The sequence below is a fragment of the Podarcis vaucheri genome, assembly GCF_965113315.1.
Source record: "Podarcis vaucheri genome assembly, chromosome: 5".
Taxonomy (NCBI): domain Eukaryota; kingdom Metazoa; phylum Chordata; class Lepidosauria; order Squamata; family Lacertidae; genus Podarcis; species Podarcis vaucheri.
In genome coordinates this window covers 40,188,550-40,215,570 of record NC_138763.1, presented here as the reverse complement: position 1 = coordinate 40,215,570, position 27,021 = coordinate 40,188,550, and the positions used below count along the sequence as shown (strand labels likewise).

Below are 27,021 nucleotides of genomic sequence, written 5' to 3'. Positions count from 1 at the left end.
AGCATTTCCAGATAAACAGCAGATGCATACATGGAACAGCTTCTGTTCATTTCTGGGTTGCTGGCGATAATTTTTAGCCATTCTCTCAGATAGATCAGTAGGCTTTCATGAGCAGACATTGCAACAGATACATAATACCGTGTGTGGCTGGGACTGGGAGACACAATTGAGAGATAAAATTCTATTTTCCCTTCTTTTAAAACTAACTTGTGAAAAGAAGCCGACAGGAGCAGAGAAGCGTCTGGTTCAAGATAACTCAGCCTTTGGGGAGGATGATCTGAGTGTTCCATGCCCACAAATTAAGGACAAGATAAAAGCTGATAATAAGCCTACAAAGGCAAAGGAAAGCCAATCTGATAGCCAAAGATTTTCATAGCAAAAATCACAGGCAGAAAGACACAGAAACCTCTAAGTCAAGAAAGATGAGTCAAGAATAGGGATGGGGCAGAAATTGGATTCAGTTACCATTTCAAGGCAAACTTGCAGAAATTTTCTGAAACAAAATGTGAAACGGAACACAGCCACCCTTTGAAATTCACACTTCACCAGTTTTTGCATTACAGTTCTCCAGCCAAGTAGTGTGCACAAAATGCTTATGTTAAGTTAAAGTGTGCATATAAATACATGTATTGGTGAGAAAGATATATGAAAGTGCATTATATTACAGAAATTGCTTTGAAAAAAATGTGTATGTGAGGAAAAATTGCATAAAACAATGTGCATATTAGGAGAAATGTGCAGTAAAATGTTACCAAATTTTCATTAGGACTTTTTTAAAAAATGCAAATGTGTGGAGAACTGAAAACTGGAAAAACAAGAAATGGAGAGAAGCCAGAACCAACACTTTCATTCGTCTCTGGTCCATGTGATATCTGAAGAGAGCACAGATATACCGAAATAATGAGAATCCCCAGCCTTCTGTGGGGATTTTATTATTTTGTTTTTTTCAAAATGTCTACGCCACTTGCAGTTTAACAAAACTTCCAGGGTGGCTCATAATAGTCGTTAAAACAATTTCAGATAGCTATAGATATCACTTAACAATGATGGAACTGTAAAAAACCTAAAGAGAGTAATAAAAACTAGCAGCAACCAATAAAATTTATTGGATTAAAACCAGCTGCCATGTTGGAAAGGCTGACTAAATAAAAATGTCTGCTGCGGGAAGAACATCTAATTGAGTACCAGGCAAGGCTCTCTGGGGAGAACATATGATGTGTGGACTGCCAGAAGGACCAGGAAAAGGGGTGGGACCCCTTTCTTCTGTCATCACCAACCTCATTTCAGAAGGCAGAGGGATTTTTAAGTAGGGATGGGAGAGAAATTTGATTCAGTTTGCAATCAAATGTAGACTTAGCTAATTCACACTTCTCCAGATTTTGCCGCGCAGTTCTCCAGCCAAGTAATGTGTACAAAAATGCACACACTAGGGTAAATTGTGCATATAAATTCATATGTATGCTACTTAAAGTAGCATACAAAAATGCATAGGTGAAAATGCTTTGCAAAAATGTGTATATTAGGCAAAACTGCATACAAAATGTGCATTTAGGAGAAATTTGCACTAAAATGCTGCTATGTTTTCAGGACGACTTTAGAAAGTAATAATCACAAGTTGATGTAGAAATATGGAGAACTGAAGTTAAAACTGGACAAATGAGATAATGAAATTGATGTATTTGGCCATCCCTAATTTTAAGCAGGGGCCTCCAATTATTACCTTAGCAATCACAAAGGTTCATATAAAAGAAAACCACTCTCCAGATATCTGGGCCCCAGACTATTTAGGGGTTTAAAAGGGAAGCATCACCACTTTGAATTATGCCTGAAAATGGCCTATCAGCCAAATTAGTTTAAAACTAGAGAGATACCTAGAGGGGTGGTGAACTATCCGTGGAAGTTTTCAAGCAGGGACTGTTGGACGTGCTCTGGTTTTTTGGCTATGAGATGTGTTCCATTTGGTTGGTTCAAGTTACAAAACCTACAGAACGGACACGGTATATCGAAACGAGGCTCAGAGCACTGTGAATCCACACACACAAATGTAACAAGTCATTGTGAGTGTGCCTTCTCTAGGAATTTACAGCTCTGTGGTCCTTAACCCCTTCATTTACTAACTAGCATTGTTAGTTACAGATGGGTAGCCGTGTTGGTCTGCCATAGTCAAAATAAAAAAAATTCCTTCCTGTAGCACCTTAAAGACCAACTAAGTTAGTTCTTGGTATAAGCTTTCGTGTGCATGCACACGAAAGCTTATACCAAGAACTAACTTAGTTGGTCTTTAAGGTGCTACAGGAAGGAATTTTTTTTATTTTAGCATTGTTAGGTTTGACTGCCAAAACTCCCACACTTTGGCATCCCAGAAAACGTGATTTGTTTCTGAGTACATCTTTGCGACAAAACCACCTATCCCTTTCTTAATGTTTTGTGATGGTTAAAGGTCAACAATCGTTCATTTTTTAAAAAAATGTTTTCTTGAAATGCTTTCCATTGTAGTCAAAAAGAGTCTTTGCAAGATCAGGTAGAACAAACAGGAAATGAAGAAGACATTAGCTGAAGTGATTTATGCTGATCTTCATCTTGCACTTACAAATGATTTATTAAATTCAGATTATGACAAAACAGCCTGAAGCGTACATCTCAAGCTTAAAGAGAGTGAAAAGCCAAACTATTTGCACCGAGGGTGTGGGTGTGTGCTCAGGATGGGTGGCTGAAAGAGGTGTATTGGGGGAGTGCTAGAACTGGCTCTAAGGGGATAATTGGAAGATGGGGGGGTCTGGCAAATTGTTTCTGAGATGCTGAGAGTACATTTAGAGAGAGAAACTAGTGCAGGAAAGCCATAAAAAGGATCCAGTTACTGTCCCAAAAGACTTATAGATGAATGAGAGGCATAGGGGAAACAGTAATTCTAGACCAGGTGTGGGAATCCTTTGGGCTTCCACATGCTGCTGAACTACAGCTGTCAACCCAGCCATCGTGGTCAATGACAAAGGATTATGGGAGTTCAGCAACATCTGGAGGTTCAGAGGTTCCCTTGTTCTAGGCAAATTGAGTGCCAGACATGTAGCATGCAGGGACACCATCTGCAAGTCCAGGGAATTTTGTCTCTTGCTCCCCTTTCTGAAATAGATTTCACATGCTCACTTCTCAGGAAGACTCAGAAGTCATAGCGGCCAACAGTAGATAGAGGCAAAGCCACTGATGAGCAGAGCCAACTCTTCTCCCTGCTGAGTTCCAAAGGGGGCAGCTCTGAGGAGGAAGAGGAGGAGGAGGAGGAACTTGGCAGCCAGAGCCACCTCCAGGACTAGTAGTAAGAAAGAAGGCAGGGCCGGTGGGGGCTGGCTGAATGCAGATTGAGGCTGGTGGGACAGTGTCCCATTTGCCCAAATGGATCAGCCTCCACTCCTAGCACCTCTGTTTCTGCCAGCTCACTGCTTCTAAATGTGCCCCTGAGGACATTATACTCCACTGGTTGAATAGTCATTCCCTTATTTGAAGTGAAGCCTATTGGAAGTGAAGGAAAATTACCACACTCTTACAACTACTGCACATGCGTGCTTTTTTCCTAATCTCTCTCCTCGGACAAACAGCCCAGCAGGTTTTTGTTACATACCTATGTTAAATAATGTATAGCTAGATCCTTAGTTCAAGAAAGTATGGAATAGTAAGTTTTCTTAGATTACAGGGTGTGGGTTTTCCTCCACCAGTAGAAGCTTATTTCCACATTAGCTTCAGTAACAGTTTAATCCCTGTCAAAGTGGCAGAGTAACCATTGCAGAAGTGTTTAATTACAAACCAATGTTAACATGGGGTAGTATACTGTTGTTTGAAAGGCAAATGCTCCTTAATATCCGGCATTCCATGAAGACCTAGTATGTTTGTGCATGAAATGTTGCTTTGATCTGCATCTACACTGTGGTGTTCAATTCAGCCATACACTTTCAACAAGGTCAACATAACATGAAAGTGTCATAATTTCTCTCGTGTTCCCTATTAATGTGGATAGTAAAAGGACAGATTAGTCAAAGAATTATTGCTCATATACCCTACTTGCTCACCCATCATGCACACATTGGTGAGAAGTTGCTCTTGTGAATAAAGAATAAAGGCCAGCAGCACAGAACTTATTTTGAGCAGAGACTCTTTGGAACCTCTGAGCTCAGCCCTGGAATCAATGTTCAATGGCAGATTCAATAGCCCACTAACACATAGAGCAATATGAAGAGGCTGCCCCTGAGCACCTGAAAGGTAGTTTTCCCCTGTCACTGATGAGTCACAGTTGCTCCCCACACATATGAAAATAGGGGCCCATGATTTTTCAAATGGGCTTAAGCCCCGTCATCAACTGAACAAAGAAAGAAAGAAAGAAAGAAAGAAAGAAAGAAAGAAAGAAAGAAAGAAAGAAAGAAAGAAAATGTTGTAAACATACCAACCATGGTCTTCCAACAACCCTGATTGATTTCATTCCCTAGTCTGTCTTCCTCTCTTTTCAGGGCTTGCTAAGGCAGCTGGTCCTGTTGCCAGGATCTGATGCTACCTCAAGGATGTGCACTGGCATGAACTTTAATCTAGCAGTGCTCTCCATCCCTAAAATTCTGCAGGATCTCCCCGTGAAACCAGTGGGCAATGGGCTGCTGAAATACCCTTACGGTCAGTAAAACAAACAAAATAGGTTTTGAGGGGCTTCCAACAACTTGCATTAGGAAACTATAGAGGAGAACAAGCTGGTAACCCTTCCAAGTGCAGAGAGAGAGCCTGGAGTTAGAACAGATCTGGGCTGATTGACTTGCAGCAGCAGAAGGGTACGTTTCACTTTTGTCATATAATACTATTCTGTTTCGTTTCCCCCTTCAATAAAATTGAGAGACTGATTCCTTGTAATTAATGAACCTTTCTTCCTTGTGGACCTTTTCACTGATATACATAATATATTGCTTTAAGCCGCCCAGAAAATTTTGTATCTTAGAACAAATGTTGTTAATAAATAAAAACATGGTACAGTGTTTCTGTTATCAAATGCAAAACAATATTTCTTGCTTATACTTTGATGACAGCAACATATGTCTGATTTGCCGTTTACTAGTGGAAAGGTGTCACCACAGAGAAGGCCCTGCTCCTTATCCCTACCTGCCTGACTTCGGAGGCTGGCAAGACTCGGAGCAGAGCCTCTCCTGCAAATCTTACCATCCAGTAGTGTGTATATATGGGAGAAGAAATTGTATACATTGTAGAAGATTGATTCCCGTCTGCCTCAGCCACCATGGCCAGTGGTCAAGGTTGCCAAAGAGATATAATTGAGCGTTATCAGCCCACTGGTGACATTTACTTCTGAATCCTCAGATGAACTCTCCACGTGATTTTATGTAAAGATGTTAAAGAGCTACAAGGGACAAAATGGGACTGTGGGATTCCATAGGAAAATTCCCAAGAGGTTGAACAACAGTTCCACAGTGCAAGCTCCTAATTAAGCCAACTGTCATTGCTTAGTTTGTGGTGTAATGAAACATTATACCCGGAGTGCTTCTAGATGAACTGTTCCTTTGCAGAAGATTTGGTTGTTATCACACACCACCACGGCTTGTTTATTGCCAACAAAACCACAATCTGAAGTGATGGTTTGTTGCTTTGCTTATGAATCTTGGCTTGTTTTAACTATAGCTTGGTGTTATGTGTGAACCCAGCAGCCTGCCTTTACCATGGCTTATTTGGTGACTTCATCCGCTAGACCAGTGGTTCCCAATCTTTTTTTGGCCATGCCCCACCTAAGCATCTCTAAAATCCTGATGCCACCCCCTCCCATAACATATAATTTTTATTATTCAAAAAGTGAACTATTCATGTGGAGGAAGCCTAAAAGGCCATTCACTGTTTATAACTCATTCTCGAATTGCCCCCCCTTAAAAATCAAAGACCATACTTGTTCAGTGGCAAATGAACACAGAGAAAAACATGTTTGTAGCCAAGCATTATCTCACATAATCCAGTGCAGTTGCGTATTGATATCTATAATTGCATTTCTCATGGTGCCAGAGCAAGTATTTATTTGCTGCTAATTTACTTGTGTTGGGTTTTGGTTTTTTTTTTTTTTTACTGTTATCATTCAGAAGCAGACATGAAGGTGACTTTGGGGTCTCGCCCTCCCTGTACCAAAAGTGAAAGTGGTCAGTTCTGGTTTAATGCTGCTCAGAAAGGGCTATTTATATGCAACGGGGATAAATGGATTTCCTTGCTAGAAGGTAAGCCTTTCTGGGTACCGATTGATTGGTTGTATTTCTGTTCCACTTTTCATTCATCTCAAAATCTCAAATCAGCTTACAAACAATAAATAACAAATTGGTTGGCCTCCATCTGTCTCGGGAGACAATGCCTTTGGGAGGTGGAGTCAAACCTTTGGGGAATTACAGCCCCTGCTATGGCAGTAGAGACCAATATGGGAAAGACATGTTTTGTTGCAGCTGGGGCAGATGAGGGTGTTTGGTTGTGCTGGTGCAGGTAAAGCATGGCATTTCTTCTTTCTGCGCTCCTCCAAGCAGTCATTCCTCTTCTGGTCACTTCTGTGGTTGCACAACCTGACTGCCTGTCTCCAGGTGTTGTGGTCATCTGTGAGGGATTCTTTCACAGCAGAGTTAATGTTGCCAGCCTTCATGTCATGTTTCCAGACATCTTTGTAATACAGGGTTGGTCTGCCAGCAGGCCTGGTGCCTGAAGCCAGCTCCTTGGGGATCCTGCCATCTTCCATTGTGTGTACATGTCCAAGGCAGTATAGACGTCAATGAGAAAGAAGTGCAAACATGCTGAGAGGTGCTAAGGCACCATGTTTAAACTGGCTTATAGGCATCTGAGCAGAGAACATAGCTGTCAACTTTCAGATTTGAAAATAAAGGATCAGCAGCCTCAAAAATAAGGGACCAGCAACCTCACCTGTTCCAGGGACAGTCCACGGGATATCTAACAATCCGGGCTAGCAGCGGGAGGCAGCAGGAAACGGCGCTGGAATAAGGGAATTTCCCGCCAAAAAAGGGAAGGTTGACAGCTATGGCAGAGAAGCTAGATCTAAATGTGAAAGGTAAGTTTGAATAGGATCAGGGGTAGGGAAACCAGAAGGAATGAGAGGGAAATTCAGGGCAGATAGGAGGCCCAAGGAAGAGGGTCACAGAAGGGGTGGGGAGGAGAAGATAAATTTCAAGAATGCTAATTCTGCTGGATCATTCTGCCTACAGAATCCCCTTATTAATGCCATTTGATTTCATAGTTGAAGAAAGACTGGACTATTTGGAAGAATACCAGAGTTTAGCTACAAATTCTGAAACCATGGGCATTGAGGTCTTTGTCATCCCTGACGTGGGACTCTTTGCAGCTACTGCTAATCGGTACACTCCTCCAGGGTCAGCCATCTACAAATGGACGGATGAGAAATTTGTGGCATACCAAAATATCCCCACTTACCAAGCCCAGTCCTGGAAATTCTTTACTATCGGAAAAAAGGTAAATTGTAAGTTAATTTTTAGTATTACTGGATATTCCACCATTCCCATCAGCTTTTCTCTCTGGTCTTTTTCTCACACTTCCCTTACCAGTTCCTTAACTGGCAGTTAACCCCCCATCTAACAGTCAACTCCCAACTCAATTGGAACCTTAAGCCATTAAGAATCTACTGTCATCCAGACCAATCGGATTAAATTTACCTGATCCAGGCCCCATCTAATACATTTCTCTCTCCTCTCCTCTGTCATAAACTGTCCCCAAGAACTACTACTATGTAGGCTTGCAACACCATGACAAATCAAGGCACTTTGATGAAGGTCACAACACATTTCCCCCTTCAAACACAAATAAATATACAGATATAGATTGAAATGGATATAGATATAATTCCTCCACACCTCCATACTGGTGTTCTTATTTATCTAGAACAGGGATGGGGGAAACTCCTTACCATGTGGCCAGCAAGGGTAGGAATTTGATTGAGAAAGGTGTATTCCTATCCACCCATCAGTTTCAACTCCCCCTTGCGCTTTTCCTTCAGAACTCTGCAGTTTGAAGCATGGAGGGGGCTGTGTTTGAAAGCGCACTCCTACCTGCCCATCAGCATGTGCCTTGATCAAGGCTTTCAAATGCCCTGCCCCCGTGCTTCTTCAAACCTTCATGATACTTCAAAGGGAAACATCACATGACATCAGTATGTCAGGTGTTGGGCAGGTGGGCAGCCCTGCCCACCTGTCAACTTTGACTTGCCAGGGTGGGGAAGAGATCCAGCCCTCTGGCCAGAAAAAGTTCCCCACACTTGCTCTGGAATAAGAGATTTGGAGCAGGCTGTGCTAGAAGACTTTAGCAGACCAAGAATCTCATACCAGAGATGTTTGGTGGCAAAGTGCAAGAGCTTTTCAAAGCTGACTTTCATTGCACTGCTGTGTCTTGCTCTATTGCTATTTATGAAATATGGCTTCTGTAGCAGTTTCACTATTTTATTGTAGGAAATTCTGAGAGCATTTTATGGAGTGTGCCCAATAAATATTCCAAATAAAGTATGTGTGATATGGGGTGGGGTGGGGGGAAGGATAGCATATTTTTGCATTTTGAGAGTTTTTCCTCTCTGGAAAAGAACCTGTTGTGCTTACAGGCCTTCAAAGTAGGCCCCCTCTGATACAATGCACCACTGACAACGTTCGTAGAACTGTTGGAAACTTCTGGAAAAGTCCTCTTTTCGTACTGCTTTCAGTTCCGCCGTCCCAATAGCTTGGATGTGTGAAATGTTGGAAAATCTGTGACCTTTCAGGGCAGATTTCAGTTTTGGAAAAAGAAAGAAATCCGATGGGGCCAGACTGGGAAAATATGGAGGGTGGGACCACTCAGTAACCTCAGTAATTATTTCATGCAGAGTATATGGATTGTTGTGTGCAAGAAGAGAGACTGAGCTGTTGTAGCTTCTTGTTTTTCAGATTTTCCTTGCAGTGGCAAATTTTGAAGCAAATGAAAGGGGTCAAGAGTTTTCTGTGATTTACAAGTGGAACTACAGAAAGGAGAAATTCACTGTGTACCAGAGGATCAACACATACAGTGCTCGAGACTGGGAGGCATTCGTCATTGATGGAGAGGCCTTCCTCGCAGTGGCTAATCATAGAAAAGGTATCTAGTTGTCAATGGACAGTGACACTAATTGGCATGTGCAAAATCCCTTCCCTTTGCCATTGGACAGCCAGAACCACCTGGCTTGCATCTGCTTTCCTTACATATGTTCTGTTTCTCTTAGCAGCTGTGTGGCGCGCATCAAGGCAACAGATGCAACTTTTGGCATGGAAATGACAAGATGAGCTCCCCTTAATTAATTTAATCTATCAATCATCTATCTATCTATCTATCTATCTATCTATCTATCTATCTATCTGTCTATCTATCTGTCTGTCTATGCCCTGCTTGCAAAACACAGAGGGCAAGTATCTTAGATGACTTTCAAAGGGGATTAGATGAATGTGTATAGGGATAGGTCTGCCAGTCTCCACTAAGCCACTGTTGCTCGGGGGAGAGCTACTGCATGGAGGTATCTGGTTGGCCACTGTGGAAAGCAGGATACTGAATTAGGTGGATCCTTGGTCTCATCCATCTAGGTTTGTGTTCTTAGGAGACTCTTCCTCCAGAAGTGACCCTTCAACCCAGAGAGATACTGCAAAGGATCACTGAAGCTGCTGTCACTGTAGCTATTGCAATCAGCAGTCCAGCTGACTGCAGCCTTCCCTTGTGGTGTTAATCAAGAGTTTTTGTAGGGTCTATAACAGGGAAATAACGAGTTGCACTCCTCTTTTGCCCCCATCTGCCAGGGTTTAGAGGCCGCTCATCAATTCACTTCCAAGAGCTCTGTGTCCTCTTTAAATTAATAATTCCTATTGGCTAAAACCATTTTTAAACAGTGGATGTCTGCTTCATTTTGCATCAGCTTTTTCATATTTGCATCTGTACTGTGTTTAGTATGTGGTTATACATATTTAGACCCCAGCAACAAACGGATGCGTTCTTTGTGTGTCAGGGCCTTTGCAGTGTTAAGAGAGAGATTTAAAAAACCTGGATTTATGAAAGCAACCCTGGGGGTCCTCAATCCAGAGTGAGATTGCAACATGGCAGGATGTTGTTGTCATCATTTATTCATTTTTAACCATTTGCCCCTATGTTGTTTTCCTGCTGAAAATCATCCATCCCCTTGTGGTTTCTGTCCCCCTGCCTAAAATTGCACAGTTACAAAATTGTGAGGTATTTTCTGCAGGGAAATGGGTCCCCTGTTAGAGTGTGGGCCTTATCAGGTCCCCCACAAGGCCAGACTCTGGAGCTGTGTCTGGGTCCTCAGCCCAGCCCCTGAGAACAAACAACTGATTCTTAGTTTCCCACAAACAGTATGCTAAACCTTGGTTGAAAACGTGGCTGGTAGTTTAGATTTCAGGCATCTAGGTTAAAATTCTGCAACATTCCTCCAAACCATCAGAATGGTTTGTCACTTGGCATGGTTTACACTTCACAAACTATGAGCCAAAAAGCCAAAGCCTGAACATAGCTAAACCACAGGCTTGGGTTTGCCCAACGCATCAAGGTAACTAGAGCTTCATTTAGCTCAGTGCAGCAGCAGAACAATTGGGAAGGAGCACAGAAATCGCAACCACCTCTCTCAGAGGCTGTGCACTCACATGATTGCCCTGCGCTTAGCATGGCTTGCAAGCCTGGCCTCCAAACTAAAGTGGAACCTCCTGGAAGCTTTTTGGGATCCAAAATCATTTGGAGTGCCCATGAAATGGCCATATGCTGCCACCCAGTGGAGTCTGTTAACATAATTCATGGAAAGAACTGTTTTTCTAAAATGTGTTGTGTGGGAAGAAAAATTAAAATGTATAGTTTCAGCCTTAGTATGAAGTAAACAGGGACAATATGGAAGTAAATGCTATTCAATCAATCCTATTTGTACTGGGTCCCTCACTTGCTTTTGCAAAAAGGAAAATGGTGGTAGTTGTTGTGATTAAAATCTAATGCTTAGCTGACCAAATTCTTTATTCCTCATTCGTGTAAAGCCTTACTCTCTTCCAAGTCCAGCCTTGCCATTAGGCAGGCCTCAGGCAGCTGATTTGGGGTGTCATTACTATATTTTTATTATGGAGGAGGGAGAAGCTCACATCAGAGGGGATGTAGAGCATATGACCCCCAGCCCCATGTAGGCTTATTTATGGAATCCTATACATTCCACCCCATGCAAAAATTCCATTGTCTTTTGAAATCTTTTCAGGTGAATTGAATTATTAGCTCCTTTTTTGGTTTTTTATCTGGTCAAAAACCAGACAGTCACTTCCTTCAGCTTGTCAACAACAACAACAAGCCTCTCACTTGACTCTCCTTTTCATATAAAAACCTTGAGGTCAGTCCTTGACATCTGACATTTTTTCTTCCTTAGGGAATAACCACAATATAGACAGTGTCATATACAGGTGGAACGCCAGGACAGGGCTTTTTGAAGCCAACCAGACCATTCCTACCTCGGGAGCCTACGACTGGGAATTTTTCAGCATTGGGCCTTATTCCTTCCTCGTGGTGGCCAACACATTTAATGGAACATCCACCACAATCAACTCTCACATCTACATTTGGCTCAGTGGAGCCTTCCAGCTCTTCCAGTCAATATTGGTAAGATACTGAGTAGGAAAAACCAATGTAATTGTTTGATTGCTTGGGCAATGTATTTTGCTCTGAACACCTCAGTGGATATACCCTATATAGGCATAGGGAGGGTGGGTGTGCTGATTTTTATACACAGTTCTGTATGCATTAATAATAATAATAATAATAATAATAATAATAATAATAATAATTTATTATTTATACCCCACCCATCTGGCTGAGTTTCCCCAGCCACTCTGGGCAGCTCCCAATCAGTGTTAAAAACAGTACAGCGTTACATATTAAAAACTTCCCTGAACAGGGCTGCCTTAAGATGTCTTCTGAATGTCAGGTAATTATTTATCTATTTGACATCTGATGGGAGGGCGTTCCACAGGGCAGGCGCCACTACCGAGAAGGCCCTCTGTCTGGTTCCCTGTAGCCTCACTTCTCGCAATGAGGGAACCACCAGAAGGCCCTCGGCGCTGGATCTCAGTGTCCGGGCTGAACGATGGGGGTGGAGACGCTCCTTCAGGTATACAGGACCGAGGCTGTTTAGGGCTTTAAAGGTCAGCACCAACACTTTGAATCGTGCTCGGAAACGTACTGGGAGCCAATGCAGATCTCTCAGAACCAGTGTTATGTGGTCCCGACGGCCACTCCCAGTCACCAGTCTAGCTGCAACATTCTGGATTAATTGCAGTTTCCGGGTCACCTTCAAAGGTAGCCTCACGTAGAGCGCGTTGCAGTAGTCCAAGCATGAGATAACTAGAGCATGCACCACTCTGGTGAGACAGTTCACGGGCAGGTAGGGTCTTAGCCTGCATACCAGGTGGAGCTGGTGGACAGCTGCCCTGGACACAGAGTTAACCTGCGCCTCCATGGACAGCTGTGAGTCCAAAATGACTCCCAGGCTGCGCACCTGGTCCTTCAGCGGCACAGTTACCCCATTCAAGACCAGGGAATCCCCCACACCAGCCCGCTCCCTGTCCCCCAAAAACAGTACTTCTGTCTTGTCAGGATTCAGCCTCAATCTGTTAGCCGCCATCCATCCTCCAACCGCCTCCAGACACTCACACAGGACCTTCACCGCCTTCACTGGTTCTGATTTGAAAGAGAGGTAGAGCTGGGTATCATCCGCATACTGATGAACAACCAGCCCAAACCTCCTGATGATCTCTCTCAGCGGCTTCATATAGATATTAAAAAGCATGGGGGAGAGGACAGAACCCTGAGGCACCCCACAAGTGAGAGCCCAGGGGTCTGAACACTCATCCCCCCCCACCACTTTCTCGACACGGCCCAGAAGGAAAGAGCGGAACCACTGTATGACAGTGCCCCCAGCTCCCAGCCCCTCTAGACGGTCCAGAAGGATGTTATGGTTGATGGTGTCAAAGGCCGCTGAGAGATCCAGCAGAACTAGGAAACAGCTCTCACCTTTGTCCCTAGCCTGCCGGAGATCATCAACCAGCGCGACCAAGACAGTTTCAGTCCCATGATGAGGCCTGAATCCCGATTGGAAGGGATCCAAATGGCCCGTTTCCTCCAGGCGTGCTTGGAGTTGTTCAGCAACCACTCGCTCAATCACCTTGCCCAAGAATGGCAGATTTGAGACTGGGCAATAGTTGGCCAAATTGGCCGGGTCTAAAGATGTTTTTTTAAGAAGCGGTTTAATGACCACCTCTTTCAGCGGGTCTGGGAAGGCTCCCTCACAGAGGGAAGCATTCACCATGCTGCAGAGCCCATTGCCCAGCCCTTCCCGGCTCGCTTTTATCAGCCAGGATGGGCAAGGATCAAGGAGACAGGTGGTCGGTTTCACTTGTCCAAGCAGCCTGTCCACATCCTCGGAGGTAACAGATTGGAATTGATCCCATGTAACAGGACCAGACAGAACTCTAGCACTCTCCCGCCCTGGCCCTGCTCCCACGGTGGAGTCTACCTCCTTCTGAATCTGAGCGATTTTACCTGCAAAAAACTTTGCAAAAGCATTGCAGGAGATCTTGGGGTCCCTACCAGGCCCCGGTGGTACAGGTGGTTCCGATAGATTGCGAACCACCTGAAAAAGTCTCCTGCTGCTGTTTTCTGCAGATGCAATGGAGGCGGCGAAGAAGGCCCTCTTCGCCGTCGCCATTGCCACTTGGCAGGCTCGACGTTGAGCTCTAGCCCGTGTCCAGTCTGATTCAGAATGAGTTTTCCGCCACCGGCGCTCTAGCCGTCTCAATGATTGTTTCATCACCCTCAGCTCTGGGGAAAACCACGGGGCTGTCTGGGCTCCATGCAATCGGAGAGGGCGCTTCGGAGCCAGACAGTCAATAGCCCTGGTTAACTCCGCATTCCAGCGTGCCACCAGGGAATCAACTGAAAGGCCATCAACTTGGGATAAAGCATCCCCTACCACTCTCTGGAAGCCAATTGGATCCATTAAGTGGCGGGGCGGACCATCCGAATCGGTCCCACCTCCCTGCAGAAGGGAAGGGTTGCGGAGAAGTCCAGTTGCACCAGGAAGTGATCTGACCATGGCACTTCTTTTGTTTCGCTTTTAGTTAGTGTCAGATCACCAACATCCATAGAGGTGAACACCAAGTCTAAGGCTGTGAGTTGGGCCAAACTTATTCAGGGACAGCCCCATGGAGGCCATGCTTTCCACGAAATCCCGAGCGGCCCCTTGTAAGGTCGTGTCGGCATGGATGTTAAAATCCCCCAGGACAACCAAGCTAGGTGTCTCCAGGAGCAGATCCGCCACGACCTGAAGCAGCTCGGGCAGGGAATCCTTGGTGCAGCGGGGAGGTCGGTACACCAGTAGGAATCCCGTACTGCCCCCTATTGCCCAACTTCCAGAACATGCACTCAGAAAACTGGGTCTTCCCAATAGGACGCCTGGTGCAGACTAATGACTTCCTAAAAATCACTGCAACCCCCCCTCCCCACCCACATGACCTGGGTTGCTGTGCGTAAGAGAAACCTGGTGGGCAAGCAGCGACAAGGACAGGCCCATCTGCCTCATCCAACCAGGTCTCTGTTACACATGCCAGATCAAATCCTCCATCCACAATCAGGTCGTGGATGGCAGTGGTTTTATTCATCATTGACCTGGCATTGCACAGCAACACTTTCAGGTCATGTGGGTTTCCCTTGCTGATTACTGTATCCTTCCGGTCAGGACCAGACCTGGAGGCAGGGATAGTCCTCAAACAACGACTAAACCTGCCTCCTCGGTAATGACATGGTCTGGTCTTAGCATAACTCCTTCTCCTGCCCGTGATCACTGAGATCGGGTGTCCCAATACATCCCCCCCTGTGGAACCTGCCCCACCCAATCTATTGGCTGAGGCCCACTCCCAGGCAGCCATGACCCTTCCCCTTAAAAAGCAAAATACAAACTATATAATAATTTAACAGAATAATAATAATAATAATAATAATAATAATAAAACAAAACAGAACAAAACAAAGCAAAGCAAAGCAAGAAACAATAGCGCTGACTAAATGCTTATCCCACCCCAAGCAAAAATAAAATAATGAAATAATATAATATTATAAAAAACAACAACCACCATTTAAGGTGCTGCAAATTAAAAGCAATTAAAACATTTAAAACCATTTTGTCCATTGCTGCCGGTAGCTGCTCAGGCCTCTAAACTGTAGTGGTAGTGCAGGCCCCGCCCCCTAGGCCGGATGGAGTTGACAGGAGAGGGAGCGGTCTTCCCAGCACTCACACAAGCAGCAGCAGCAGCCGTGTCCCGGAGGCCTCTCTCAGGCCTCTTATGCTATGGCGGTGAGTGCAGGCCCCGCCCCCTAGGCCGGATGGAGTTGGCAGGAGAGGGAGCGGTCTTCCCAGCACTCATACAAGCAGCAACAGCAGCTGTCGAAGCTGCATTGAATGCTGCCGCTGCCACCAAAATGGCATAGCCAAAGATTTCCCTTCCATTCATATATGTCAGTACTGAAGTCTGTTGCACACAGGTAATGAAAACTGTACATTCTTCAGTGTATCTGAAGAAGTGTGGATGCACACGAAAGCTCATACCAAGAACTAACTTAGTTGGTCTTTAAGGTGCTACTGGAAGGAATTTTTTTATTTTGTACATGCGGATGTGACTGCAGATCAGGGGGATGTAAGTATAGGTGTGCATTGTGCAATCTATTGTCTGTAGCCCCCTCATAGTGCAGGTTGCCTTGAGTCACCATATACCAACTTTTGTGTTATTTGTTTTAATGGGACTGCAAAATAAAAGTGTGGGGTCATCCTTCCTTGATTTATTTTCCCCTTAGTGCTGATCAGCAGCATCACTGAGTATGCTAATTGGTCAGCTGTGTTTTTTTTAAGTTCTGTTGGAATCTGTAACACTAGAGATCAAGTTCACTGGGGGACGTGTAAATGGCAAATAAAATTCAGCTCCCCCCCCACAACCTGTTGCCCTCCAGATGTTTTGGACTGTAACTACCATAATGGCTGGAGCTGATAGGAACTTAAGTCTCCAACATTGAAAAGTTGGCATTTTTTTACTTCTTCGAATGTAATGGGTTTTTCTCTGTCCCATCCTGAGCTTGGCTAGCCATCTGCTGGGACTTATGAGCCACTTGTAAGCAGCTGTTGCCTGAATGAGTTTGCTAAGCTGTTTGAAGGCAAAAAAGAGCAGGTTGTCTAAGGCAGGCAATAAAGTAGCAAGACAGGGCATGCTGCCCCTCCCGATGTCAGGGTGAGCTCACCCTCAGGCCACTTCAGTTCAGATGAAGGGAGTTGCTACTTCCCTGTTCCCCACCTGCTGCCCGTGGTCTCAGGAATCACATGGCTCTCCTTCCTGGCTCCTGCTCCCTTTGGGCCTCCGTGCTTCGTCATGTGCAGTTCCTTCCCACAAGTCCCCCTGCTCCTGTGTTACTACTGAGGCACATCTCAGTCGCCCTGGCAACCAGACCAGCTTCCCAGCTGGAGATGGCAGCTGTGGTGGAGAGCATTCCGGTTGCCATGGCGATGTCACAGCTGTTCTTGGTCTTGCCATTCTGCAGTGCTCATCCCGCTGGCCCCGAGAGAGACACTTTTGGCCTCACCTTCCTCTTTCTGTGAGGCAATTGAGGTCACCACTGCTGAGCCTCACCAAAAAAAATGGCAGCGCTTGGGCCAGAGGCTCAGGCAAGTGGGGAGCAGCAAAATACAGGAGGGGCTGGTACAGTTCCTTCCCTGGAGCCAACAAAAATCCTTCATGGAATAATGCTTTAGGAATGATTCCTTATGATGGAAAGCTATTGGAAAATGCTTCACTGGGATTAAAAATGCACATGGATTTTTCTGGCAAGCAAGCTGCCTCTGGGACTCTTAAATCTGCAATCCATACAGCAGTTTATTCCATTTCCCCATTACCCTAATTGTTAATTTCTGCATTATATTTGAACTTCCACACAAGGAAAAAGCCACTTCCAGGAATATAGACCAAGTTCATAGATCGTTTCCATGTTGTTTGCAAGCAGGTTTTTTTCCCCCCTGGAAGCAAATTACATGGAGATGGGTGCTATATTTGCACTGTATAGTATATGCACTGTATATTTCCAGAAGGGCTTGCTTTTAGTGCCACGTGAAAGCTCAAATTAACAGTTAGGGAAATGGAATAAACTGCTGTGTGAATGCAGTCAAGTTCCAGTTTCAAGGAACTTTGAAGAATCTACATGGATTTTCAACTTTGGCACATTATTTTCTGGCTACGTTCCTTCATAAATACGTAGAAAACTGCTCTATACTGAGCCAGACCTTTGGTACATTTAGCTCAGTGCTTTTAGCAGCAGCTCTCCAGGATTTCAGAGAGGAAGCTTTTCCCATTCTTACCTGAATCTGCCAGGGGTTGAGCCAGACACTTTCTTCAGGCAAAGCAGATGCTCTACCATTAAGCAACAGCCTACGAAGTATTGCAATGGAGGAAAGACCATTGCCTCATTGAGACCACCCATAGATCAGTGTAGATGTTCAGCAAAGGCAACCCTATTTCACGTGAGCTATGTTAGAAAATGGGTGGGTTTGCATGCACCGTTTGACACAGCTCTGGAAATTGTGGTACTAGTTAAGAGCAGAGGACTGAGTTACATTTGTCCCTAGTAGGGCTGCTACTAAGATAATGTCCTAGTGCAAGGGAATGTCATGCATGAAATAAGAGAGCAGGAAGAAGCATTTGCCAGACATTCTGCTAGCAATATTTCCAATGGAACCCAGCTGGGCAGGAAGCAGAATGGAACGTGGTTTTGCATTCTTCATAATTGTGAACACCAAGGGGTTTCCAAGTAAAAACCAAGTGAGTGAACATGCCAACATATCTGGACAGCTTTCTAAAATTGGGACCCACACCAGACCTTCCTTCTCACTGCTAACTAACTGCTAGGTCTGCTTCTGCAAGAGTTACGTGGCTACTCAAACCCCCTTTTACACCAGGGTGCAGGGGAGAAACGTCATTCCTAGAGCAGGAAGAAAGAAATTGTTTTTGAATGAGAGTGGCAGGGGAGGAGGGTAGCCCATCTTAATTTTGGTAGAATTTCCCTTTTTAAAAGGCAATATGAGCACTAATATGGAAAAGAAGAAAAGCATTCACCTTTAAAAAACACACCCAAAAATGAAAACAAAACCAAGCAAAAAATGCTTCCAAAATGGCTTGGGCATTTGGTGGATGGATTGGCGGTTGGAGTTTTCTTTTATTTTCATGAGCAGAGGTCACGGGAACTGGGCAATAAGTGCCAGTGGCAGTATCCCAATCACCTTACACCAGGGATGAGTAGCCTTTGGCTCTTCATAGCTTCATGGCTGGGGCTGGTAGGAATTAGGAGTCCAGTTGGAAAACTGCAGGTTCCCCATCCCAGGCTTACACACACTACCCTCAGCCTTTATTAAGAGAAAGAAGAATTGGGTATGCAAGCAATTGTGGTTTGTCATTCAATTACTGGCAAAATCAGTGTTCAAAGTCCAGCCTAAAAGGATGATGTCTGCACTGCTTGTCGCCAAAAGGTTATGACAGTAGTGTTAATAAAATTCTTACTGTATGTAAGCCCTTAAAGCAGGAATGGGGAAACATTTTCAGCCTAAGGGCCACAATCACTCACGGGCCAGCTTCTGGGGGCCACTTACCAGTGGTGGGTGTGGCCACAGGCAAAAAGTAGGTGGAACAACAGTGTGGTTCTTGCCTTTGTGCAGTAGGCTACATTCAATCCATGTACATGAGATGTTCTACATACATCTCCATCCAGACACACTTCAAGGACATATTCTAGCAAGGCAAAAACTCTCAAGGATGGGATGGAGCAAGGCCAGAGTGGGGCCTGGCCTGGAGAGGGTGAACAGCCTAGATAGCACCTTGAGGCCTAGACAGAGTGGCCTACAGGGCTGGATTTGGCCCCCAAGCCTGAGGTTCCCCAACCCTGCTTTAATGGAAACTGATGTGCATGTGCTGAATGGCTTCCTGGAGGGGAAGTTGAGGTCTGGATTATTCTCCTCCATGTATTGTGTTGGATGCTTTCTTCTGCAGTTGCTGCTCATTTTCTGAAAAGCTTTTCTTCACGCCTTCTCTTTTGGTCTAGACTTTTGGTGCTGCTGATTGGGAAGTCTTCCAGATCCAAGACAGGGTCTTCCTTGCTCTGGCGAACAGCTATGACAGTACAATTGTTGCCCCAAACAACAGCTTTGCCATCAATTCTTCCATCTACGAGCTTAACATCACTGCACAGATGTTTGTCAAGTTCCAGGACATTCTTACCTACAGGTGCCTCCTTTATGTATTGCTGAAAACACCAGCATTGTGTCATTTTGATAATGGAATGTGTTTCGGTCTGCCAGAATGTTTTGATTCTTTTTTTAAAAAAAATTGTAAGACTGCAGTCTAAAATGTGTTCTTAAATTGAACTAGGTGGTCGAAATGTGTCATAGAAAGATGAAAATGTTCACTTCTCTTAAAAGAGTCTGATTTGGGGAAATGATTTTAAAAATGTATTCTAAATAGTAAATGGAAAGAGGATGTTTTCCCAGGCAGTTATCCTGTTGTTGTAATCTCTTCTTGTTTGGTTGGTTTCTGCTGCAGTGCTGTGGATTGGGAGTTCTTTTCCGTTGGAGAAGATAACTTTTTGGTGGTAGCAAATTCATTTGATGGTGTGACCTTTGCTGTAAACAGCATTATTTACAGGTAAGTAGGTGCACAACCCCCGCAGTGTCATAGCTTGAGTCATACTTGATTATTTTCATAGTGAATGAAAGTGGAACTGGTAAAAAAGGTAGGTAAAGGTAAAGGACCCCTGGACAGTTAGGTCCAGTCAAAGGCAACTATGGGGTTGCAGCACTCATCTTGCTTTCAGGCTGAGGGAGCCGGCGTTTGTCCACAGACAGTTTTCCAGGTCATGTGGCCAGCATGACTAAACCACTACTGGTGTATGGAGGACTGTGACAAGTGCCAGAGCACACAGAAATGCTGTTTACCTTCCTGCCGGAGCGGTACCTATTTATCTACTTGCACTGGCATGCTTTTGAACTGCTAGGTTGGCAGGAGCTGGGACAGAGCAATGGGAGCTTACCCTGTTGAGGGTTCAAACCACTGACCTTACAAGAGGCTCAGTGGTTTAGACCACAGCACCACCTTATGATGGTAACTAATATAGGAAGGAAAATCAATCTGATCTCAACCTGTGGGGCCGTGTTATTGTAAGGGTCTGGATGCAAATGGATATGCATATGTAAATACCATAGATCAAATATCACAGGCAGAATTTTCTTTTCACCTGCTTAGGTCACATAAAACAAAATGCACTCTTCCCTCACATTCTACTTGGAATAATTAAAGGGTATACATATGTGCACTAGCCCTCAATACATTGAAACACCAGATCCAGGAACTATCCCAGGAGCATGTCACTGGATACCACTGTTGATTAGTTAATATTTACCCTTTAAGTACAATTTCCCAGACTGCCGAGAACCCATGCTACCTGTCCGCAACACACTCTGCTACCTGTTACATATTTCAGAAGCTTTTCCAGGAGGATATAAAATACAACACCTCTATTAAGTCAGCTAACTGGAAACTAGGTCAGTCTGGCATCATTTGTTCTCAATAAAACCATGTGAACTGTTAATGATCACTCGTTTGTACTATTCAGTAACAGCTGTACTGGTTTTTTTATTGTTTCCTCGACTTGATATTAAAACCAAACCAATCAGCTCTACTTCCCTGGGTTTTATTCCTTCCATTAAAAAAAGGCATGATGTTTGATCTTCTCCATTCCTCGGGCACTAGCCAGACCAACCCAGTTTCCTTTTTGATCACACAACCAAAAAAGGAGAGCATAGCTGATGCATGTCCTCTGGGAGAAAGGCTATGACTTGCAACAACTTGCTATGAAGACTGGCCTTGTGCATTGTATTGGGAACCTTAAGTGGAAGTGAATGGCCCTAAAATTATATCTGAATACTGTCAAGCAATAGCAGCCATCCAGTATTGGATTCTGGACTTGATTGTGCAGTCCTGGAGAGGAGGGGTATGCAGTCAGGAGTGGGTGTGCACAGAGGGTGCTGCACACGCAATTCATTCCCTAATACAACTGTTAGGACTGTTTTTCTTCCCTTCTGCCCCTCCCTCTCAGGAATTGGCAGTAAATCATGGTGTAGGGAAGTCAAAAGGCAATGGAGCCCCACCTGTGTAGCCCTGCTGGCTACCACAGCTCAGTCTATTACCCCCAATTTGTGCCCACAGTACACTTCCCTTCCTAAGTCAATAGCACTACCATATGAGTCTCTGAACAACAGGCTACATGCAGAAGTCACCTCTGAAAGCCAGAGGTGAGGAGCTTTAGGCTTAGGGGCCAAAAATGGCCCTCTGCGCCTCTCTGTTTAACTCTTGGGGCCAGCTCACCCCTACATCCCAGCCTATGCCTCCTCTCACAAAGCCACACCAGCTCACTGACTGTGCTCCACACACTTCTCAAGTGCTTTTGCCTGGCCAGGACGTGTCATTGAATTGTGGCGATACCTCTTGCTTACCTGAATGGTGGCTGGGGAGATGTGCTTTCTTTGTAAATCTACATATGATCCACTGTACAAAGGAAGAGAGACACACATCTGCTACACCACTCGCATGCGTCCCCCAGAAGGGAATGTGGTCCCTGGGCGGAAAATAGTTTCCCGCACTTGCTTTCAAGTGCTGCCTTGCAGCACAATGCCAGTGGCCCCTTCAAATATGATACAGTTATACTGGGTGTTAGGAGCGTGTCTGCTATCTATAAGGTAGGCTCTTTGAACTGGTGTTAAAGGAGCGCATTCCCCACTAGGCCTTTTTCTGAATGGGAACGCTGTTTGAAGGCAGTGGGGTAAAACGGATCCTGTGAGGTTGGTGATCATGAGCATTGAGTAACTCTTTTCTCTCTCTACTGTAGATGGCAAGGATATGAAGGCTTTGTAGCTGTTCACCATCTTCCAACGTTTGGCTGTAGGGACTGGGAAGCTTTCACCACTGCAGCTGGCTCTTACCTCATGTATTCAAGTGCAAAAGAACCACTATCCAGGGTGCTGAAGCTGAAAACCTTTTGATCTGGACAGGGGTGCTTTGATTTGCTGCAAACAAGTGGGCAAGTCTGGACTTGTGAGGAACTACTTTGGCTACTCAGGGCTAGGATCAGGAATGCTGTACCAAAGAGTCACTGCCATGAATGCCAGAGATGCCAAAGGATAGATACCCAGGTTGCCTCTCTGGATTAGGCTGAGTATAAGGCTGCTCAGGATTAGATTTCAAACCTGTTTTCCAGTACCTGGAATGAGCTAGGAATATACATAACTTGGAGCTGGCCAGTGATATTAGTGAGTACAGTAACCTTGATTTCTCTCTCTCTCAGACATACCACACCATCCATGCAAGACAAACACATGCCCACTTCTGAACATCTTCCAGGAGCTGCTAATATAATCCACAATCCTGTGGGCAACAGAAACTAGAAGATGCCTTTAGCACATTATGGGCTACTGACCCCCAGTTTAGCAATATGGAACAAGTATAAGCATTTGGGTTCACTCCTTCCAGATTCCAGATGAATGCTTCCACTGCCATGTCACTTTATGGGAAGAGCTTCAGTGTGCACCATTTTGGCATATTCCAACCCACTGTGAGCCCCTGTGGATATTGCTGGATCCCTGAGAAAGATCCCAGAAGAACGGAAAGAAGATTCCTTAGGATATGGATACGCTTTATGTAGCTTGAGAGCTTTGTGCTACAGCAAAGACCCAGCTGTTGTTTTTTCAAAGCTATTAAACCATTTCAGACATTTATTTATGGCTCTGGATTTTAGGAGTTCAAGGGAAAATATCTGGGCCTTGCTGAGAAAATCTGAAGCCCAATTATTCCCTTAATACAAAGTACTGCAGTCCACACCAGAGAAGATGCACAACCCATAAAGGCTTGGGACGTCGTCATGCCAACAGTTGCACAGACCAGTGGGCTATGGTGAAAGCCCTGGCCTTACAAAGTGATCTGTACATTAGTCTTCCACATTTTCAGCATAACTACAAGGAACGGAAAGTCAGATGTATTCTTGTTATGTTTAGGCTTTATGGATTTCACAAAATGGTGCTTACTGACATTTGGAAAGCCATTAGTACCTTGTCATGTGGATCTGTGACACTTCTCTAGTAAGCTCTACCCCATTTTCATTGGTGCTTTCTCAGTCTTTGCTTACATGTTAGCCTGTGAATAATCCCCCAAAATATAACTAATACTTGTTATTGCAAAGGATTTCAAATCATTCTCTATAAATGATATGTTTATATTGTATGAATTGCTACTACTGACAATAGCAGTTCTTATAGGGAGGTGGAATTATTATTTATTATCCAAATAATATTTGCAATTTTGAAAGTAGCACCTAATAAAATTGACGGAGTGACTTTGATAACCTCAGGGGTTCTGCTTCAGGGGTTACTTTTTGTTAGCACTGTAGACCCAAACACCCACCTTAGCTGAAATAAGTGAACAAATGCAGTTCCAGTTGCCAGAACTTTCTAGGTCCACATTACCTGGGTACCAGACTTACCTAAGTTAGGTTTGGCTTTGTTTGCAAAAACACACCGAAGTAACGAAACATAAAAGATGGCTGCTGATTTTTACTACTACTTTGCATAATGCACGATTAATTTATGTAATTCACTGCCCCAGATTGTGGATTTGTTTTTTGTTTTTAATAGAATATTTATTGAGATTATACAAAAAATGTGGATTTGGCCACTAGCATAGGTAAGTCTCAAAGGGGATTAGAGATGGGAACATTTTACAGGGTCTGGAATGTGCTTATAATGCAGCCTACAAGGTGCAAGAATGAGTGAAGGAATCCCATTCCAAAGCATCCTATGCAATCACAACTCCTAGTGAGACGTTCTTGACCACTTATGTCAATGTGACATCTCCGGTGCAAAGGTCCGCCTCCCCTCCATCACTTTCACAATCTATATATTCCCTTCTCCTACATATTGCTTGCTTCTCGGAATTAATGCAGTTTTTAATTTGTTTATCCTAAATAAGAATATATATATATGCTGATCATTGATTTTATAGATAGGTTTAACTAATCTGGTATGTTCAGCCCAGGCCAAAACTAAAAAATAAAATGGTTGTGTTCCTTACCAAGCCCAGGAGGGGGCAATGAAGGAGAATGTTGCAAAGGATGCTGTTAACAGTATGAAGGGGACTAAGCCAGTTAGTGGGGGTTTTAGTAATAGCATTTTCTAGGTAGGTCTTTTGGGCAATATAACCCTCATGTAGGAAATATGTGGGGTGTGTGAAGCAGTCTGAGGAAATGTTTGCCCTGTTCCTCACATACCAGGCAAAACAAACAGCAGCAAGCCTGACTTTACTGTACTAGTAAGCGTACACTTAACCAGCAACAATGTAAGGCTATTTTATCTGTCTAAAACAGGGAGCCTACATGATGCCCTCCAGATGTTGCTATGTTGCAGCTTCCCTAACCCTCAGCCATCATGGCCAGGGATGATGGCAGTTGTAGTCCAACACATCTGGATGGCACACCACTGGCAACTCTGGACATACACCAATATTCCAGCTGGGAGTGGCTGTCTAGGGTCTCATGGAAGTTTTTCTGACCATCAGCTGTTACCTGATTCTTTTAACCGGAGGTAGCAGAGATTTAATCTTGGACCTTCTGCATTCAGAGCAGGGGCTGTTATCGGTGAGTTGTGATCTCTAAAGTCAGTCAGAAAGCTGCTCCTGGTTCTCTGACCTAGATGATGTCACCTGTTTGTTACTTTCACATTTTAACAGTTCCTTTGAGGTGAGGGAGTCTTAAGACAGTGCCAAGCTTTTTTTGAAAAAGCAATGTGTGAAGAAGTCCAAACATTTCGGCTAAACAGTGCTGTGGGTAGCTGTTGCCTAGGTAACACACACACACCAACACACACCAGGCACAAATAAAGAGCAAAACCCTCCCAGCAAAACTTGTTAATTATTCCTTTTCGGTTATAACCAAGTCCTACATTCATCTGATTGAAATAAGATGAATGGTGTCTTTCGGGGCTGGCTTCCTGCCCCTGGACCCACAGAGTGGAATTGTTGCTGAAAAGATACTTGATTTAGGCTTGGCAACACCTGATTTAAGCTTCAGCATAATGTGTATGACTGTTTTCCAGACAATAAAGACACACACAACATACCAGATTTTATCCATTGTGCTTGCATTAGCTCTGATCCAGCATCAACAGCATAATATGTCATCCTTATGTATAATGGATGCAGGTAATCATCTTGTCAGGGAAAGGATATCACTTTTTTAAAGGGTATACAACTTCTTTAAAAATGTGCAGTAGGAGTGCTCCAGCAGTGTATCTGCGGGGGGGGGGGGCAGGTAGACACACTCGGCAAGAAAAGTACCGTATTTTTCTGCGTATAAGACTAGGATTTTTTTTTACCACAAAATTAGGTTTAAAATTGGGGCTCATCTTTTACATGGGTAAATACAGTCATACCTCAGATTGCGAAAGTGATCTGTACGGGAGGCACGTTCGCAACCCGCAGTGCCGCGTCTGTGCACGCGCATGACGCGATTCGGCACTTCTGTGCATGCGCATGACATCATTTTGTGCTGCTGTGCATGCGCGAGTGCTGAAACCTGGAAGTAACCCGTTCCAGTACTTCCAGGTTCAGCCTGGTCCGTAACCCGAAAACACACAACCCGCAGCGTTCGTAACCCGAGGTATGACTGTAGACAAAGAAAATCCAGTGAAATATATCCACTTCATTCTTCAGGTTGGCTATGGCAAACTGTCAATTGGCTTCTCCATTTCCAGAACACACTCTTAATAGCCACTCCACTTGGTCATTAAACATTAGTGTAAATTCTGAAAGTGCCTCAAAGTGCTTAATTTGCTGTTTTATGCCCATCCCCTTTTTTCAAATGCACCCTATAGGCAGGGACTGTATTGTTTTTTAATCTTTCTGAAGTGTCTAAAAATCTTTATAGGCAGCAGCAGTAGCAGTGCTCCTGAAACTAAAGAGCAAATGGTCAGGCGAGGGAATCTTAGACAGTGCCAACCTTTTTTGAAAAAGCAATGTGTGAAGAAGTCCAAATATTCCTTTTTCCACCCAAAGAGCGCACAACCACCCAATATAAAGTTCACAAAACAGGCATGTGTGTAATGCATCATGAGTGATGTCATCCATCTTAATCTTTCTGAAGTGTCTAAAAATCTTTATAGGCAGCAGCAGTAGCAGTGCACTCCACTATGGTGGCAATGCAACCCAAAGAGCGCACAACCACCCAATATAAAGTTCACAAAACAGGCATGTGTGTAATGCATCATGAGTGATGTCACAGGCACAAGTTGTCTGTGATACAGAACTGCATACTACAAGGACATCCCAGTAGCAATGTGTGTGCTAACAGAAGGATGATTTGTGTTCCGCCAGTAATGTAACATAGCAGTTCTGAGTGTTGGGCTGAGAGATATCCCTGCAACCCAACCTTGAGGAAGTTATGGGCACAATAGCTGAATAGCATGTAGCTATACCCATGCATGTAGCTATACCCATTTTTCTAAAAAGGCTACTGGAGCTTTGAATACTGAAGCAGCTGAGATTATTTTAACAGTTTGAGGAACCACTTGAAATTTTATTTCCTTACTGTTTATTGTTTCAGCAAATGAGCTGCGTTGCCTAGGAATTTTTGTCAGCTGGAAATACATGCCACTGCCATGTGCCCCCTAATTTTTGTTTAGTTTACATATAATCCATACCCTACTTTTCCGCCTTACTAAATACCAGCACCAGCTACATCTTAGGACCATCCTTGAGGAAGGGGGGTGGGTTTGCGATATGAGAAAGAGGCATATTTAGAAATAAGCATTTTCGGTCACGTGCTTCCTTCCTCCCTTTCTGTGGAAGA

General features: G+C 44.2%; 1 protein-coding gene and 1 long non-coding RNA gene across 3 annotated transcripts in view; one reads left to right on the top strand and one right to left on the bottom strand.

Moving 5' to 3' along the window:
* TSPEAR (thrombospondin type laminin G domain and EAR repeats) overlaps positions 1 to 23,531 on the top strand; it is a 39,791-nt gene extending 16,260 nt beyond the window's left edge. For both annotated transcript variants that reach the window (XM_082221802.1, XM_082221803.1), the window contains 8 exons: positions 4,494 to 4,650; positions 6,105 to 6,236; positions 7,253 to 7,485; positions 8,940 to 9,126; positions 11,426 to 11,655; positions 19,180 to 19,361; positions 19,677 to 19,778; positions 22,018 to 23,531. In XM_082221802.1, the coding sequence (XP_082077928.1) occupies positions 4,494 to 4,650; positions 6,105 to 6,236; positions 7,253 to 7,485; positions 8,940 to 9,126; positions 11,426 to 11,655; positions 19,180 to 19,361; positions 19,677 to 19,778; positions 22,018 to 22,171 (1,377 nt within the window). In that variant the 3' untranslated portion in view covers positions 22,172 to 23,531. The remainder of the gene's footprint in view (positions 1 to 4,493; positions 4,651 to 6,104; positions 6,237 to 7,252; positions 7,486 to 8,939; positions 9,127 to 11,425; positions 11,656 to 19,179; positions 19,362 to 19,676; positions 19,779 to 22,017) is intronic.
* LOC309532077 lies at positions 22,885 to 23,919 on the bottom strand. The gene is made up of 2 exons (XR_014219587.1): positions 23,836 to 23,919; positions 22,885 to 23,777 (listed from the first exon to the last, which is right to left on the bottom strand). It is a non-coding gene; the product is annotated as an uncharacterized lncRNA (long non-coding RNA).
* Positions 23,920 to 27,021: the final 3,102 nt, after the last annotated feature.